The sequence below is a fragment of the Caloenas nicobarica genome, chromosome Z (genome assembly GCF_036013445.1).
Source record: "Caloenas nicobarica isolate bCalNic1 chromosome Z, bCalNic1.hap1, whole genome shotgun sequence".
Taxonomy (NCBI): Eukaryota; Metazoa; Chordata; class Aves; order Columbiformes; family Columbidae; genus Caloenas; species Caloenas nicobarica.
Genome location: NC_088284.1, coordinates 53,832,477 through 53,847,137, shown reverse-complemented (window position 1 = coordinate 53,847,137; position 14,661 = coordinate 53,832,477). Strand labels below are relative to the sequence as shown.

Genomic DNA, 14,661 nt, shown 5'->3' with positions numbered 1-14,661 from the left:
CTTGCTGAACAATGGCTTCAATTTTTTTGTAGTAGGAATCAAGCCTCCATTGCATGCCACCTTTGTTTTTAGTGGGACTGGAAATTAAGTTCAGGTTTGTAATGTGATATGGTAAATTCTCTACTATTTTTCTATCTTTCCAGTTATAGCTAAATCATAACTTTCATCTTGCTCACAGCAAACTATGATATAAAGCTAACACTTTCCACTATATTTATCCTTTCCCATTTAGACGATGATCGCGTTTGACATGGATGGCAAAGTAAGAAAACCCAAGTTTGAACTGGACAGTGAACAAGTTCGATATGAGCACAGGTTTGCTCCATTCAACAGTGTTATCACACCACCTCCAGTGCACTACTTGCAGTTTAAAGTGAGTAATCTTGAAACATGGTGCCACTCATGCTTTTATGAAGGTCATTTCCTCATCTGCTATAGACATTGTTGTCATTGTAAAAAAAAGCTTTTAATATCTCAAAATTCATACTGAAGTTTAAGTCTAACTGGCAAGGAGTTCTAGCTTTAGTTGTCTGCAGGGAAAATATATTACTTTGAATTCTTACTAAAATTAGACCTTTATATATTTAAAAATCGATCCGATGGTGTGGTTTATGAGATGCTTGTGTTGGTTTGCATGAAAATTAAAGTCTCTTCAAATTCTATTGGCAGACTTTTGGGCTGTGGCTATATAGCAGAATGTTTTTAGTACTGCAGTAAGCAAACAGGAAAATGAAACAAAAGTAATTTTGAGTGTAAAATCACAGAAGTGTTGGTTGGAATGGACCGGTGGAGGCTTGTCTTGTCCAGTCTCCTGCTTGAAGTAGTTTTACAGATCACATCAATGGTGTCTTTGTCTAGCCAAGTCTGAAAAAATCAAAGGATGGAGATTTTTCCAAACTCTTTGGTTAACCTGATCCAGTTACTTTTTCTGGTCCCTTTAGTCTTTGGATAACTTGAATGAAGTTTACACTATTCACCTTTTTTCCTAATGTCCAGTCTGAATTAGCTAAGCCACAATTTGTGACCTCTCCCCCCATGTTATATTGTCTGCCATTAACAAGGAGCATGGGTTTGTCTTCTGACAACTTTGTAACTGCCTTTCAAGTAGCTGTAGGCTGCTGTTAAGCTTACCCACTAGTGTTCATGTCTGAAAATGTCCAGGTCCCTTGACCTCCCCTTATGGGTCACATGCTCTGGGCCCTCAGCCATCTCCAGATCTCAGCATCTTTCATGAACTGGGCGAGTCACAGAATCACAGAATGTTAGAGATTGAAAGGGACCTCGAAAGATCATCTAGTCCAATCCCCCCACCGGAGCAGGAACACCTAGATGAGGCTACACAGGAAGGTGTCCAGGCGGGTTTTGAATATCTCCAGAGAAGGAAAATCCACAGCCTCCCTGGGCAGCCTGTTCCAGTGCTCCGTCACTCTCACTGTGAAGAAGTTTCTTCTCAAATTTAAGTGGAACCTCCTGTGTTCCAGTTTGTATCCATTGCCCCTTGTCCTATCATTGGTTGTCACTGAGAAGAGCCTGGCTCCATCCTCGTGACACTCACCCTTTACATATTTATAAACATGAATGAGGTCACCTCTCAGTCTCCTCTTCTCCAAGCTAAGGAGACCCAGCTCCCTCAGCCTTTCCTCATAAGGGAGATGCTCCACTCCCTTCATCATCTTTGTGGCCCTGTGCTGGACTCTCTCCAGCAGTTCCCCGTCCTTCTTGAACTGAGGGGCCCAGACCTGGACACAATATTCCAGATGAGGTCTCACCAGGGCAGAGTAGAGGGGAAGGAGAACCTCTCTCGACCTACTAACCACCCCCCCTCTAATACACCCCAGGATGCCATTGGCCTTCTTGGCCACAAGGGCACAGTGCTGGCTCATAGTGCTGGCTCAGAGTCCAGCACTGGATGCAGTATTTCAGACGTTCCAGCACAAATATTGAGTATAGGATGATAACCTTCCTTGGTCTGCTGGCCACACTCCTACTGATATAGTCCTATATGAGGTAATAAGGGCACCTTGTTGGCTTGTATTCAGCTGGGTGTTCACAGTAGCGCTGCTACTCATCCAGCTGGTTATTCACGTCTACTGATTTTAGGGTTATTCTGCCTCAGGTGCAGAAACTTGGACATTTCTTGTTAAACTTAGATTTCTGGTGGCTAAACTTCAGGTTTCTAAAAGTCTGTCTGAACTGAAACGGTACTATTTTGTATGCCAGTCGCTCTCCCTAATTTAGTGTTCTGCACAGTTGCAGTGGAAGTGACTTCTTCGTGTCTTTGAAGTTTTTTATCCCCAATCAAAAAAAAGAAAAGTTTTGAACAGATTCAATATTTCACCTGCTGTAATGTTGATTTGAATAAACAGCATATACGGGGGGTTTTTCCTCCTATTTTTTTTCTTATAATTTCACACTCTGCTGTGTGGCACTATTAAAGCAAATGAATGACAAGTTGTTCAGGGGAGGGATTGTTTTATCAAGAGTATGAGAGGCTCATCGTATCTTGTGGCACTATAAAATAATCACTGAGCATTGTAACTGTAGTGCTGCTTGGTATTTGCCATGTTAAATGTTTTCAACTTCAGTATTTACTCTTAAAATATTATTTAGTTGACATAACTTTTTTCTTAAGTTTTTTTTTATTTAAGGTGATAAAAATATAACTTGCTGGCAACTGATTTTAATATGTATTTATGTATGTCTGTAACACACTAGGAAATGTCTGATTTGAATAAGTACAGCCCACCGCCTCAGTCATCAGATCTCTACATGGCAGCTAGCAAACACTTCCAGCAAGCTAAAATGATTCTTGAGAATATTCCTAATCCAGACTATGAGGTAAGACTGGAATACTGGGAAAAAGGAGTATTTGCTCATAATAGAATAACTTTTTCAGCTGGATCTGTTTAAGACCCAAAGTGTACTTTGTCAAAATGCTGTGCAAAGCTGAGTGCTTCGATTCAGGAGTGAACAGAGGGTGGTGGCATCTTACACAGTGGCTTGTTTTAGTGCATTAGGTAACATCAGGGTTGTGCTCACTGTTCCAAAACTTCTCCCTGCTGTGTGCCTTAGATGCTCAATGGCAAATTAGTTCCTTCTTGCATGTTGCCTTCTGGCCCCGTTCTAAAAGCCTATCAGTTTTAGCAAGAAGGTGACACATGCCTGTCTCACTGAGCTGGAATCTGGTAATTCACAAGTACTCCTGAAAAGTGGGAAAATAGATTTGAATGTTGTCAGGCTGAAAAGAGGATTGAGTCTGGTGCTTGTTTCCTGGAGTAGTTTTCTCAGCACTGGGCTGTAAGCACAGGTAGGAATTTCTCCCTCTTTGTCCATAGCTTAAAAGCCAAGTGTCTGTGACTGTATTTTGGAGCAAACAGGATGCTTATTCTGTCGCATCTGAGCACGTTAAGAACAGCTATGGGATTAGGTTCTCTTGAGCATTGAGGAATCCCTGCCTGTTCTCTGGTGATACATGTGAGCTAACTCATTTGGGCCAACGAGGATAGTTAAAGGTAGTTTGATTGTACCCAAAGTACTTCCATGCAAAAAGCCACCAGTTTGATATATGAATTTCCACGTCTTGTTATGCCACAGTGTTGGGAGTAGATGCCTGGAGTCTGTCTAAACCTTTGTTTAGATGAGTGCCTCAGAACTTGTCGTACTTTGACAATTTTTGAACTTAAGCGTGGAGAGTAGTGGTTTCTGTGGTCTGTTGAATAAAAAAGCGACTCTTAAAATCAATCCCCCTTCATTAAATTTCATTAGTCCAGCTGTTATACTTGAAAGCAAATCCAAAATGCCCTGATCTCTATTATTAAACTGATACTGTAAGAGACTGCTGTATTGTTAGAGTATGTGAACATTTGAGTATTACCTTTAAAATTATTTTGAGGTCATATGCTTTCACTTAAACTTGTTGATGCTTTTGTATTTAGGTGAATCGAATTCTAAAGGTTGCTAAACCCAATATTGTGGTCATGAAGCTGTTGGCCGGAGGCCACAAAAAAGACTCTAAGGTAAGAAAATGCCACTTGAATCGAATGTGAAATTTACTATTACACGCAATGCTACCACAGATCTCTTACAGCTGAATGAGCAGGTTCAGGCCACAGTTACTCTAACTCTTGAAAGAACTGGGAAAGTAACTTAATCCATTTTTCCCTTTGAAATAGTTTGTTGCAGTTATTTAAATATTAAAAACTCTTATTTCTAAATGTTTTGCAAAAAAAATGGGAATTGTGTGAGGGATGACATGTACAAATACGGGTGTTCCTCAAGAGCAGGAAGAAGTAATTGGCAGCAGCTATCAGCAGCTCGTGCGAACACCCATGGGAGAGGGCTGGCTGCTAGGACAGCGGGTGCCACCTGGGTCACAAGCAGGAGGTGGCCTTCAGACGTGCCGCTGAAGGCTTGGCACAGGAGGGTGAAGGAGCACACTGGAGAGGCACACCAGCACTCTACAGCTTTGTGCCCATCACTACTGGAGGATGATTGGCATATCCAGAACTGGGTCAAAATATTTTTCAGATACTAATTTAAGGAGCTAGGATTATTTTTCTTCAGTCTTTTGCTGCTTAAAAGTTTTTCTTTCTATCTGCAGGGTATCCCTTATTTTGAGATTAAATTCAGTAGTACTGCTGTGTAATGTTTAAAATATTTTCTTTCTAGGTTCCTCCAGAATTTGACTTCTCCCCTCATAAATATTTTCCAGTTGTGAAGCTTGTTTGAAAGGCAAGAGATTATTGTTAGGATACCTGAAACATACAGATACCAGCTATAGGATGGAATATCTAGTGCTGCACCCAGACTGAGAGGGATCCCCAGGATAAAAGTACTGTTACATGGAATATTTTTAGTCTGCTTTTTTTACGTGATCTGAATGATAACTGCTGTTTTAAAGTGGTTTGCATAGTTTTATGGGTGAAGTGGATTTTAATCAACTATATTATTGAAAAATGTTGTACCTGAATTATTTACATGTTTTAATCATAAATCATTTTAATGAATGAGCTCTGACAGAATGTGGTGGTTTGGGGATTTAATAACATTTGAGACTCAAGAAAAATAAAACAGTAAAGCCTCATGTCTGATACACACAGCTGAGCTACTGAAATTTTGCTTTGAACAAAACCACTTGGAAAGATTGAGTTTCCGTATTTTTCACTTTGTCAGAAAGACTGAATTCTTTTCTTGCCAAGTCCTGTAAGCTAAAACAATACAGAAATTGAGAGCTGGTGGAAACTAGTCATTTATCTCCTCCTGCACTGAATTTAGTGACTTTTATTTTACTGAAGTAAATTGTCTAGGAGGTATTTTGTCTCAAATGTAGAAGTCCTTGAAGACATCAAGCAGTGGAGTAAGTTAGTTCTTGTTGCAGTTTGTTCCTTTGTCTTTATTCTCAACCTACTTGAGAATCTGCATTGCTAACACTGTAACAGCCACTAGCAACACAGGAACACAAGACACTAGGAGTCTATTTTAACTATTCTGCAACTCTATTTCAATCCTGTGTTTGCTTTGCCATTGCAAAGCAGGGATTGCTAATTTGTTCCATTGCTCAGTCAACTCTTGCATGACCTTCATTGTCTTGCTTTAACTGTGATGCTGATGCTGGATCCTACTGCCTTCTGTAATGCTTGATATAGGTAGAAATGCCAAACAGGAGAAGCCCCAAACCTACTCTTTCTTTCCTGGAGCAGTTCTTCCTCCTGTACATGTGAAATAAGAGGTAAGCTGTTGTGTTGATCAACCTTCCATTGCAAGAGGGGGAAAAAAAGAAGTTTAAAAATCATAGAATCATAGAATATCAGGTTGGAAGGGACCACAAGGATTATCTGGTCCAATCCTTCTTGGCAAAAGCACAATCTGTACAAGATGGCTCAGCACCCTGTCCAGTTGAATCTTAAGTGTCCAATGTTGGGGAATCCACCACTTCCTGGTGAAAAATTTCCCTCAATCAGAATCTCCCCAGGAGTAACTTGTATCCATTAACCCTCATCTTTTCCACATGACTTCTTGTAAAAAGGGAGTCTCCATCTTCTTTGTAGCCACCCTTTAAATACTGGAACATGATGATGAGGTCTCCCCTAAGCCTTCTTTTCTCAAGGCTGAACAAGCCCAGTTCTCTCAGCTTTTCCTCATATGGTGTCTTCCCAGTCCTTTGATCATTTTACATGTTTGCTTATCATGATTAAAACACTTGAATACTTCTGTATAGTTGTTAAAGGAATGAATATCCTAGAAAATGTAGTTGTAAAGATGGCAAACTGGTTCTAGTGCAAGGCACTGAGAATTTTTCTGGCTTTTGCTGCCTTCTTGTAAACAATCACAAAAACTTTTCATATCTTAAAAAATATTGAACAACATGACAGCAGGCCAAGGACAGCCTTTGGTTTCTCCAACAGAAGCAGCAAGTATAAGAGAAATCCATGTTCCGCATGATTTATAGAACTAAAAGCAAAACCAAAAAAACCCACCAACACCCACACAACAGGAACAATCATCTTTCCCATTTACATTAACATTAGAAGTGGATGAACTATACAAAATAAGTTAAATACACAGTAGGGAAGATTATCTTTATTTTAAAATGTTTATCTAAAATGTATCAGGCTTAGTTTTTAAAAACCAAGAACAAGTGTTATTTTATCCCCAAGATCATTACAGCAAAGGAACCTTTCTTGCCTCATGCAACTAAAAATTATAGTGATAGACAACACTACATAAACTGTATGAATCTATTACATGAATCTATTGTTTTGTTCAACTAAAAAGTCCTTTAATTTTAAAATTCTATACACCAGATATACAGACAAGCCCCTTGTATACTAGAAATCTACCACCCTAGTTACATTCCTGTAGCAGTTGAAGCCATTGAGAATAAGGTTGTATTCCTTTATGCTTTTGAACAGCAGGTTTTCAGACCCCTCCTATCAGAGGTGTAACAAGTGTGCTTAGTACAAAGGTGGTCTTGTTCTTGGAGAGGACAAGATCTAGCTGGCTAGTGAGAAGCCCAGTCAGGTTGTGTACTGTACAGAAATACAGGCAAAACAATCCATTTTAAAAGAATTCTCTAGCAATATATTAATTACCCTAAGGATTTTGTTCAGGATTTTACCAGGATCAAGTTAAAGCCATTCATTCAACTTGAATACAGTGTTTCACTGTACATTTTACACAACATATGCTTTTTAACAATCACTATTAAATTCCTGATTAACATAATCTCACCTATAAAACTGTTTGCAGATGAAGTCCTAAGAAAATGCCCCTTTCACTCAAGAATACAGGTAAACATTTTGATGTTAAAACATACCATCATTTGCAAAAAAAAAAAAAAAAAACACCTTAATAGCCCAAGTTTCCCAATACATGTCAGTTAGAAGGGATGCTTATACCTCCTTTTGTCTCCTGCTTACAAGCATTTGTTTTCCCTGCTATATTGACTAGCAGCCCAGCCCAGTTAAGTCCAATTTAAATGAAAGACACAGGGTAAACAAGAGTTCAGTAATGGAAGTCTCATGGAAGCCACATACATTCTCAGAAGAATTCAAGTTACGCCTGGCAAGTCTGTCAGTGATCAGTGTTTAGGTTTAATAGGCACCATTTGACTTGAGCTCTGCCGCTCTCTCTCTTCATACACGAAACAACCAACCTTCCATTTGCATATTTAGGCATCTTAAGGTACAGGAGTTGTAAACTAGTACACTGAGGAATGAGACACCAGAAAAGTTGTTACAAAATGAAGTGCATTAAGACAAACCCAAGACAAATTAGTATTTTCTTAAGTGAAATTGCTAGTTGGGAAGTTAGCTGTGTCTGCCTGCTCCTGTGCTGTCTCAACAGAGGTGGGTTCACACTCACAAAGATTGCTCCAAACACAGGTGTCAGTCTTGAGAACAGATATGAATACAACCTTAAAAACAGCTGGGTACATGTACACAACATGCAGACTGGACTGCAGTTAAGGGTGCCTTAGTGGTAGTAGAGAGTATTTCTAGGTTATCACAAGTAAACTAGTTTCTAGTTTACATTCAACAAGTTACAGAAAAGACAAAGACTACTGAACATTAACAACATGATGCAACTTCCTTAACATTATGCATAACACAGGACTTCACAACAACTACAGTTCCCACTGTGGGAGACATTGAGATGTCTGATAAATGTATGGTCTGGTTTACCTTCTTCAAAAGCTTAGCAGAGAAGATCAGTCACTTCGAGCAGCTGAGATGATTGCTGTTCTACAAGGAGAGAATGTGCCTTTCGACTTTTTAGCAGAAGATAGTGGCTGGGTGGAGTAAAGGGTAGTTGTAGCACACCGCTTCAGATGGCTTTTGTCGTGAAAAGTTCAGGAGTTTGAATTTTTATACTCTGAATGTGTACAAGTTAGCCGTAACTGAACCATACCATAGTACTGATCTTGTGAACAGCAGTCCAACAAAGCTTTCAGAAAAATCTTCCAGCTAATCTCTTAATAACACACCTAAAAGCTAAGAACACAACCAGGACAGTGTTTCAGCCTGGTTACAGATAGTGTAAGCTAGCAACTTCATTTAGGAGGCCCAGGAAAATGTATCATACTGCATAATATCTGAGGACTACAATCATGCTTTCTGAGTCTTACTTACATAGCAGTAAAAAGGTGCCAGAAGAGGCACAACAGTAAACTGCAGCATGGGCCATTTTTCATCCTTCCCATGGTTTGTCAAGGTAATTCAGCTCCTCTTAAAAACAGGCTGGGGATTTCACTACTGCATTGCTCAGGAAAGAGATCCATCCTTGGTAGTGGACTCTTTCTCATCTACCACCAGTCCACACATATTATAGTATGACTCTACAAGTTGGCAGACTTCAAAGTTACTAAACGTATTGCTAGCTGGTGTCAATTTTATAATTGGTAGGAAGGAGAGAGTCATTGCAGAAGTCAAGGTGCTTTAAAACAAGCCTCCAGAGATTTATTTTTTTCACCACTGTAACAGTATTGAAACTTCACAAGAAAATACCACCTCATTTGGGCGCTTATTGAAGCCTTGAGAAGATAATCAAAACATTGTCAGATCACTTTGCTCTTATCATTGCTGCAATTATATGAAGAAGTTACTAAGTTGCATCATTAATCTCATTTGTTCACAATCTCTGTCGTTCTTCACCATGCTCCAGTACGTGGTTTTTTGTATCTTCAGAGTTTTGAACTAATTAGGAAAAAAAGGAAAAGGTACAGAAATCTCTTAAGAGGCAGAAGTGACAGTTCTTCATCTAGAAAACAAAATCTAGAACACAGCAGGAGACATTCTGAAAGGACTGTTAAGTACTGTATAGTAAAGCTACAGATACTGTCCCTCCCCACCACATGTTAAACAGTAGCTTCAGTGATGCTTTAAAGAAAATAGGTCACACTGTCCACATGAGGGAAAGCTCAAAGAAAAAACAGAAATTAGCTAGCTATGTCTGCCACAGGATACCATGGGAAACATAAGCTTAAAATTTTCAGCCTGTGGTACTGATGATAGGTTAAATTTTTTTTTTACCATTTTCAATTCCTGCAAGCGCTGCTTGCTTGTCTGTTTCTGATTCAGCTTCATTCTCATCTACATTGTAATCAACATCCTTGTCCTGGTTCAATGCTTCATGTTCCTGTTTGTCTAGAAAAACATTAAAAATAATTAGTTTTATTACATACCGTTAGGTCATCTGCACATGAAACAGTTACTGTAACAATGTTCAGCAGGATTTACTTTGCTGCTGAATTAATTGCTGTTTAGAGTAGGTTTTCCTATTATTTTTCCATTTGAACTGTTAAATTTCAGAGCAGCTTTTGCTGTAAATCTTTTCTAAAGAACTAGATAAAAGACAGAAACTTTTGGGATCTTGAAAGTGTAATAAAATTCAGCCAGCATTCAGATGGACAAACAGGAAAAGCATTAAACAATTTCAGAATACATTCTTGTAAATGGAAACATTATTTCTGATTGCCAAACTACTATTATTTTTCAGTTAACTAGCTAGAAAAAAATAACGGCATAGAGGTATAAGCAGACACAGTTAAGAGAGATCAGAGTCTCTGGTTCAGACCATTCTCAAACCAAGCCCTCTAATTAGTAACTGGCTTAGAAACAGGGTTGAAAATTTTTGTCCTTATGTTGTCCATGTTCAGACCACCACATCAAACAGATTTTTACAGTTACAGACTCAAAGGTCTAAAACTTTTAAAATAAGCTTTTATTGAAAGAGAAGATGCTCAAAAATGTGGAAGAACTCTTTTTCTACTTTAGGCTCCTTTGGCTACAAGGAAACCCATCAGTAAGGTATGGTATTTTTGTTGAATGATCAAGTCTGAAGAACATCTTACTAGTCCTTCCACCTCACAGAAACTCTGACCTTTCTCAGGCTACATGACAGAGCTTTTTCTTGCACAATTTCAGTGGGTTTTTTACCTAATCTTTCTGCTATTTATTTCCATTAAAACAGAAGCAGTTTAGGTAACTCGTATTCACATCTCTTTGGGGGACACTCTGCTCTGGCCAGCATCTTTTTGGAACAGTTGGGAAAATACTGCTCTAGCAATGCAGATGAGATTATTTATCCCTGCCAAGTTATCAACAGTGTTAACATCATCACTCATGATTCTATGAATGCGTTTACTAGAAAAGCATAAACAGCACTTTCGCAGGCATTATTTCCACTCTGACTGTCGTAAGGCTGCTTCTTGTTTACTCTGAGCTAGTAGGTCCACCTGAGACCAAGTTCCTCGAGACAGGCAGAGGGATGTCTAGGTTCTGGTCATGTTTAGGCATAACATCAATATTATGCTGCTCAGTGCTGTGGAGACACGTGGTTCTGGGTCACATGTGGTAAATACCACAAACTGGCACCTTTGCAACTTCTGATCTGCAGCTTTGCAGACTCACAATAATGAACTTCAGATACCTGAAGTCTTAAGGTTGAGCTTGACTCATGCTAACTTATTCTGAAATAGAGACAGCTAGCATTTACACACACTATAAAAAGTCTGCGAAACGTCAGTATGTAGTACCTCTCATCAATGCTTCGGGTGGTTAACGTCTCATCCTTTGCAAATGCATCAGATTCTTATAAAGCTCCAACACCAAAAAGTTGTGAGGCTTATCTCCCCATATGCCTTGTACAGCCAATGGAGAGAGAGACTGGAATGCTGCCACGGTGATGCAGAAGAACCCAACTTGGCAGCTCCATGTTGCACAAACAAAAGCCTCCAGCTTTACCCGTGTCTGTAGCAGACTGCTGGGGACTGTAGTACTACCCTTTTAGTCTGGCCACCTGCCACCATTGTTGCAGAAACTGTGCTCTACTCCACAGTTCCATTTCTTTACTGTTCTTAACAGTATATGACATGCTACTAACCAGCCTTTCCAGGGGGTGAGTCATCCTGCTTAGCATCGTAGTTTAGGAGCTGCTCCCTCTCAATTTCCTCGCTGGCAGCTTGCTCTGCTGCTGGCTGTAGTGCATCTTGCCCCGCCACATGTTTCTCATCTTCAGATGGATTCAGCTCCATCTCTGACATCTCCTTATGACCCACAGCAACCTTGAGTGAATCCTGTGGGTTTTTCACTTCACTTGAAAGCTTCTCCTCTTCTGCCTTAGGCTCTTGTTTTCTGATGTCAGTTGGGCCATTTATTCTTTCTGTAAACAATAAAAATGATTCTGAGTAAAAATCCTAATGCCTTTCAGTGGTGGCACACGCTAAAAGCCTTGAATAAATACTGCTTTATCCTTGTCATTCAATTCTTGTTTTACCTGTGAAAGAGCATCTTTCAACCACATCAGTTCCAAAGAGAAAGAAGATAACCCACGTTTTTGCTATTAGGAACAGCTAAAGAATGAGATTTTGTAGAGTCTACTGTGACATTGTTTACTGTCAACAGATTCACACTTCTACCTACTTAAAATTTTGGTATGTGCAGTTAATAAATTGGGCAGGTGAAACAAGCAGTTTAAATAAAAATTGCAGTGTGCTATGTAAGCATCAGGTTTCTGTGTTTTACTTCTTGTAACTAACTCCGTAGGGAGGACTAGCAGGCTAGATGTGCCAAACTTAGTAAGAAAGTAAATTTTAAATGTGCTTGCAGATCATTGCTTCCAAAAGCAGGGTATTAAATGACAAATATGACTACAGAATTGTAAATATTTGTATTTTCCTTTACATGTAGCATGTCAATTACAACAAAACTGAACCAGTATGAATGCTAGTAATAAAAATGTTTTAATAGATATTTTACCTCTCCACAGCCCAAAAAATGATTAAAGTTCAGTCTACCGGTGTCACTTCTTCCACCGTAATCTTGTGTACAAAAATGGATTTTAAATGTTTAATTAAACGTTCTTAACTAGTAAGACAGTTATTTTCATCTCACCTTTAGCCTCCATCGGGTCTACCTTTTTTACTGTAGGTGCTGCTTTAGGTATATCTTCATTGGGTTTCTGCTGTTCCAAGTCAGCCTGCTTGATCTCGGTTTCCTTCAAGGCTGGCAGTTGAATATTGACCTATATAAAGTGAATGTACATAGATAGGCATTGGTCTATATAACCAGTAGATTTGGGAAGGGAAGTAGAAATCAGGTAAGAATTCAGTAGGGGAAAAACAGCCCTAACACACTGAAATATTTGAAGTGAAATAAGGTGATGGAAGTACCACACAATCTTGAGTATGCAGTGATGTTTCTATATAACACAAAACATTGGGAGAATTTAACATACCACCTTCAAATCTAATTGCAGCTGTCAATGAGGCTACTGTTCTTTGTTAGCACTTCACAAGAAATACTACCTGTTATTCTCCAAGGGTCACAGAACTGTAACACCACACATTGCTCCACTGTTGCCTTGCTATCGTGTCAGAGTCAGCAGAGCAAAAAACAGATGGCATTAACTACTGTTAGTAACCTACAGGGACAGGTAAACTGGGTTTTGGCATAATAACACTTCAGTTAAGGAAGCCTGTACAAAACTGGTCTAAAACTATGTTGAATGCAGGATTAAGAGAAGAAAAACTTAAATCAACAAACTAGACAAGAGTATCTGTTTAATGTGATGGAGCTTACTTAAGAATGTATTAAATACTGGTACTAGACTGCTCTCAGCATCTGGCCTGATGGAGGATTAATGACTAAGATGTACACCGCCTTGAAGATCTTCCAATTTAGCAATTAAAATTCTATGTACAACTTTTACTCATATTAGCATTTAATTGGCTGAGAGCTATGTCAATTCAGTGCAGACAAACACTGAATATTAAATGTTCCTGGAACCCACATTGTGCTATACCAGCTTTGGTGCAAAAAAACCCGACTGTTATGAAACTCTTTGTTCTACGGGGATTTTTTGGTTGGTTTTTTGTTTTGTTTAAAAAAAAAAATAATCAAAAGACACAGAGAAATTACAAGCATACAGACATGTGGAGATGTAAACCCTTTTATAGCTGGTACTATACAAATGAATAGGAAAGCTTATGGTATAGAAAGTCATATGGTCAACAGAAAGTCTTCTGTTACGATTTCTGGTAAGACCATAGCTACCCATTGTTCTAAGTAGGTTAATAAAATACTACATTGTGTCAATTCTTCACACGATTATTTGGAAAATGTCTGCAGAAAGAAGCCGTTAAATAACCAAGAAGACAAAGTTGTAGAGGATTTGTAGGACATAATTACTTGGCTGTTTTGAAAATGTTTAAGCTCAGTCAAAGCTAGGCAGAGCTAAGGACTTTGGGTCAACACCATGAAGTCCAACATCAACAACAAATAATCTAGCACTAACTCTTATACAAGCTTTAGAAGCCATTATTACCAGAGTATTTGGTTATTGTAGTAAGGATATTCAGAAGAACTCCATCTTCCGTCATTAAAATAAAAATGGTGTATTTAAAAATGCTTCTGTTTTATAAATAATTCAACCTCTTGAGGCCACTCTCTACAGGAGAAATCCTCAGAAACTAAATGTAAGACCATTTTTCACTTTAGACTAGGCATGAATTCTTCTGTAAAAATACAGAGCCTGCACTTAATAGCAAGAAATTATCTCTTAATTAAACATGCAAAAGCCCTTAAGTTATATTACCTTAAATTTCTAGCTCTGTCATTTTTAGGGACGGTGTCAAATAAATTAAAATGGTGCATACTGAAAATTTCAGTTGAAGTGGTTGTATAAAAAGATAATAATTGGAACGTGTTGTGTATTCCTCAACTAAAAATTATACATCATTCCTTAAAATACAGAGCTCTAAGAAAAGCTGCATATTTGCCACCCAACACTCCATTTTCTTCCTCAGCTTTATTTTAATTCTGACCTTTCCATTACATAAGCATGTACATCTTGCAAACAGCAATCATTCCAGCTAAAAACGCTGGGTAAAAACAGACAGAGATTTCCTCAGGGTCACCTTGCACTAACGATAAATAACTCAGCATTTGCACAAGCAAAAAGTGGGAATCCTTGGGCAAACAAACAACTGAGAAAGTTGCAGCCTGGTGTACACAACGTCGTCACAGATACTGGGGAACACAAGCAGACAGAATTTATTTAGGCCGTAGCTATATTAGTGGTTATTTCATCTGCAGATTAAAAGGAGAACAGGGAACCTACCCTGCCTAACCTATGGCCTGCTTTGAGTAAAGATTGCCTCCA

At 38.8% G+C, this 14,661-nt stretch overlaps 2 protein-coding genes across 7 annotated transcripts in view; one reads left to right on the top strand and one right to left on the bottom strand.

Annotated features, from left to right (window-relative positions):
- NAA35 (N-alpha-acetyltransferase 35, NatC auxiliary subunit) overlaps positions 1 to 12,372 on the top strand; it is a 33,758-nt gene extending 21,386 nt beyond the window's left edge. For both annotated transcript variants that reach the window (XM_065657732.1, XM_065657731.1), the window contains 4 exons: positions 233 to 373; positions 2,716 to 2,838; positions 3,936 to 4,016; positions 4,669 to 12,372. In XM_065657732.1, coding sequence (XP_065513804.1) covers positions 233 to 373; positions 2,716 to 2,838; positions 3,936 to 4,016; positions 4,669 to 4,728 — 405 coding nt within the window. In that variant the 3' untranslated portion in view covers positions 4,729 to 12,372. The remainder of the gene's footprint in view (positions 1 to 232; positions 374 to 2,715; positions 2,839 to 3,935; positions 4,017 to 4,668) is intronic.
- GOLM1 (golgi membrane protein 1) overlaps positions 6,549 to 14,661 on the bottom strand; it is a 43,640-nt gene continuing 35,527 nt past the window's right edge. For all 5 annotated transcript variants that reach the window (XM_065657734.1, XM_065657733.1, XM_065657737.1 and 2 more), the window contains 4 exons: positions 12,393 to 12,522; positions 11,383 to 11,661; positions 9,531 to 9,644; positions 6,549 to 9,194 (listed from right to left, as the gene is read on the bottom strand). In XM_065657734.1, the coding sequence (XP_065513806.1) occupies positions 9,130 to 9,194; positions 9,531 to 9,644; positions 11,383 to 11,661; positions 12,393 to 12,522 (588 nt within the window). In that variant the 3' untranslated portion in view covers positions 6,549 to 9,129. The remainder of the gene's footprint in view (positions 9,195 to 9,530; positions 9,645 to 11,382; positions 11,662 to 12,392; positions 12,523 to 14,661) is intronic.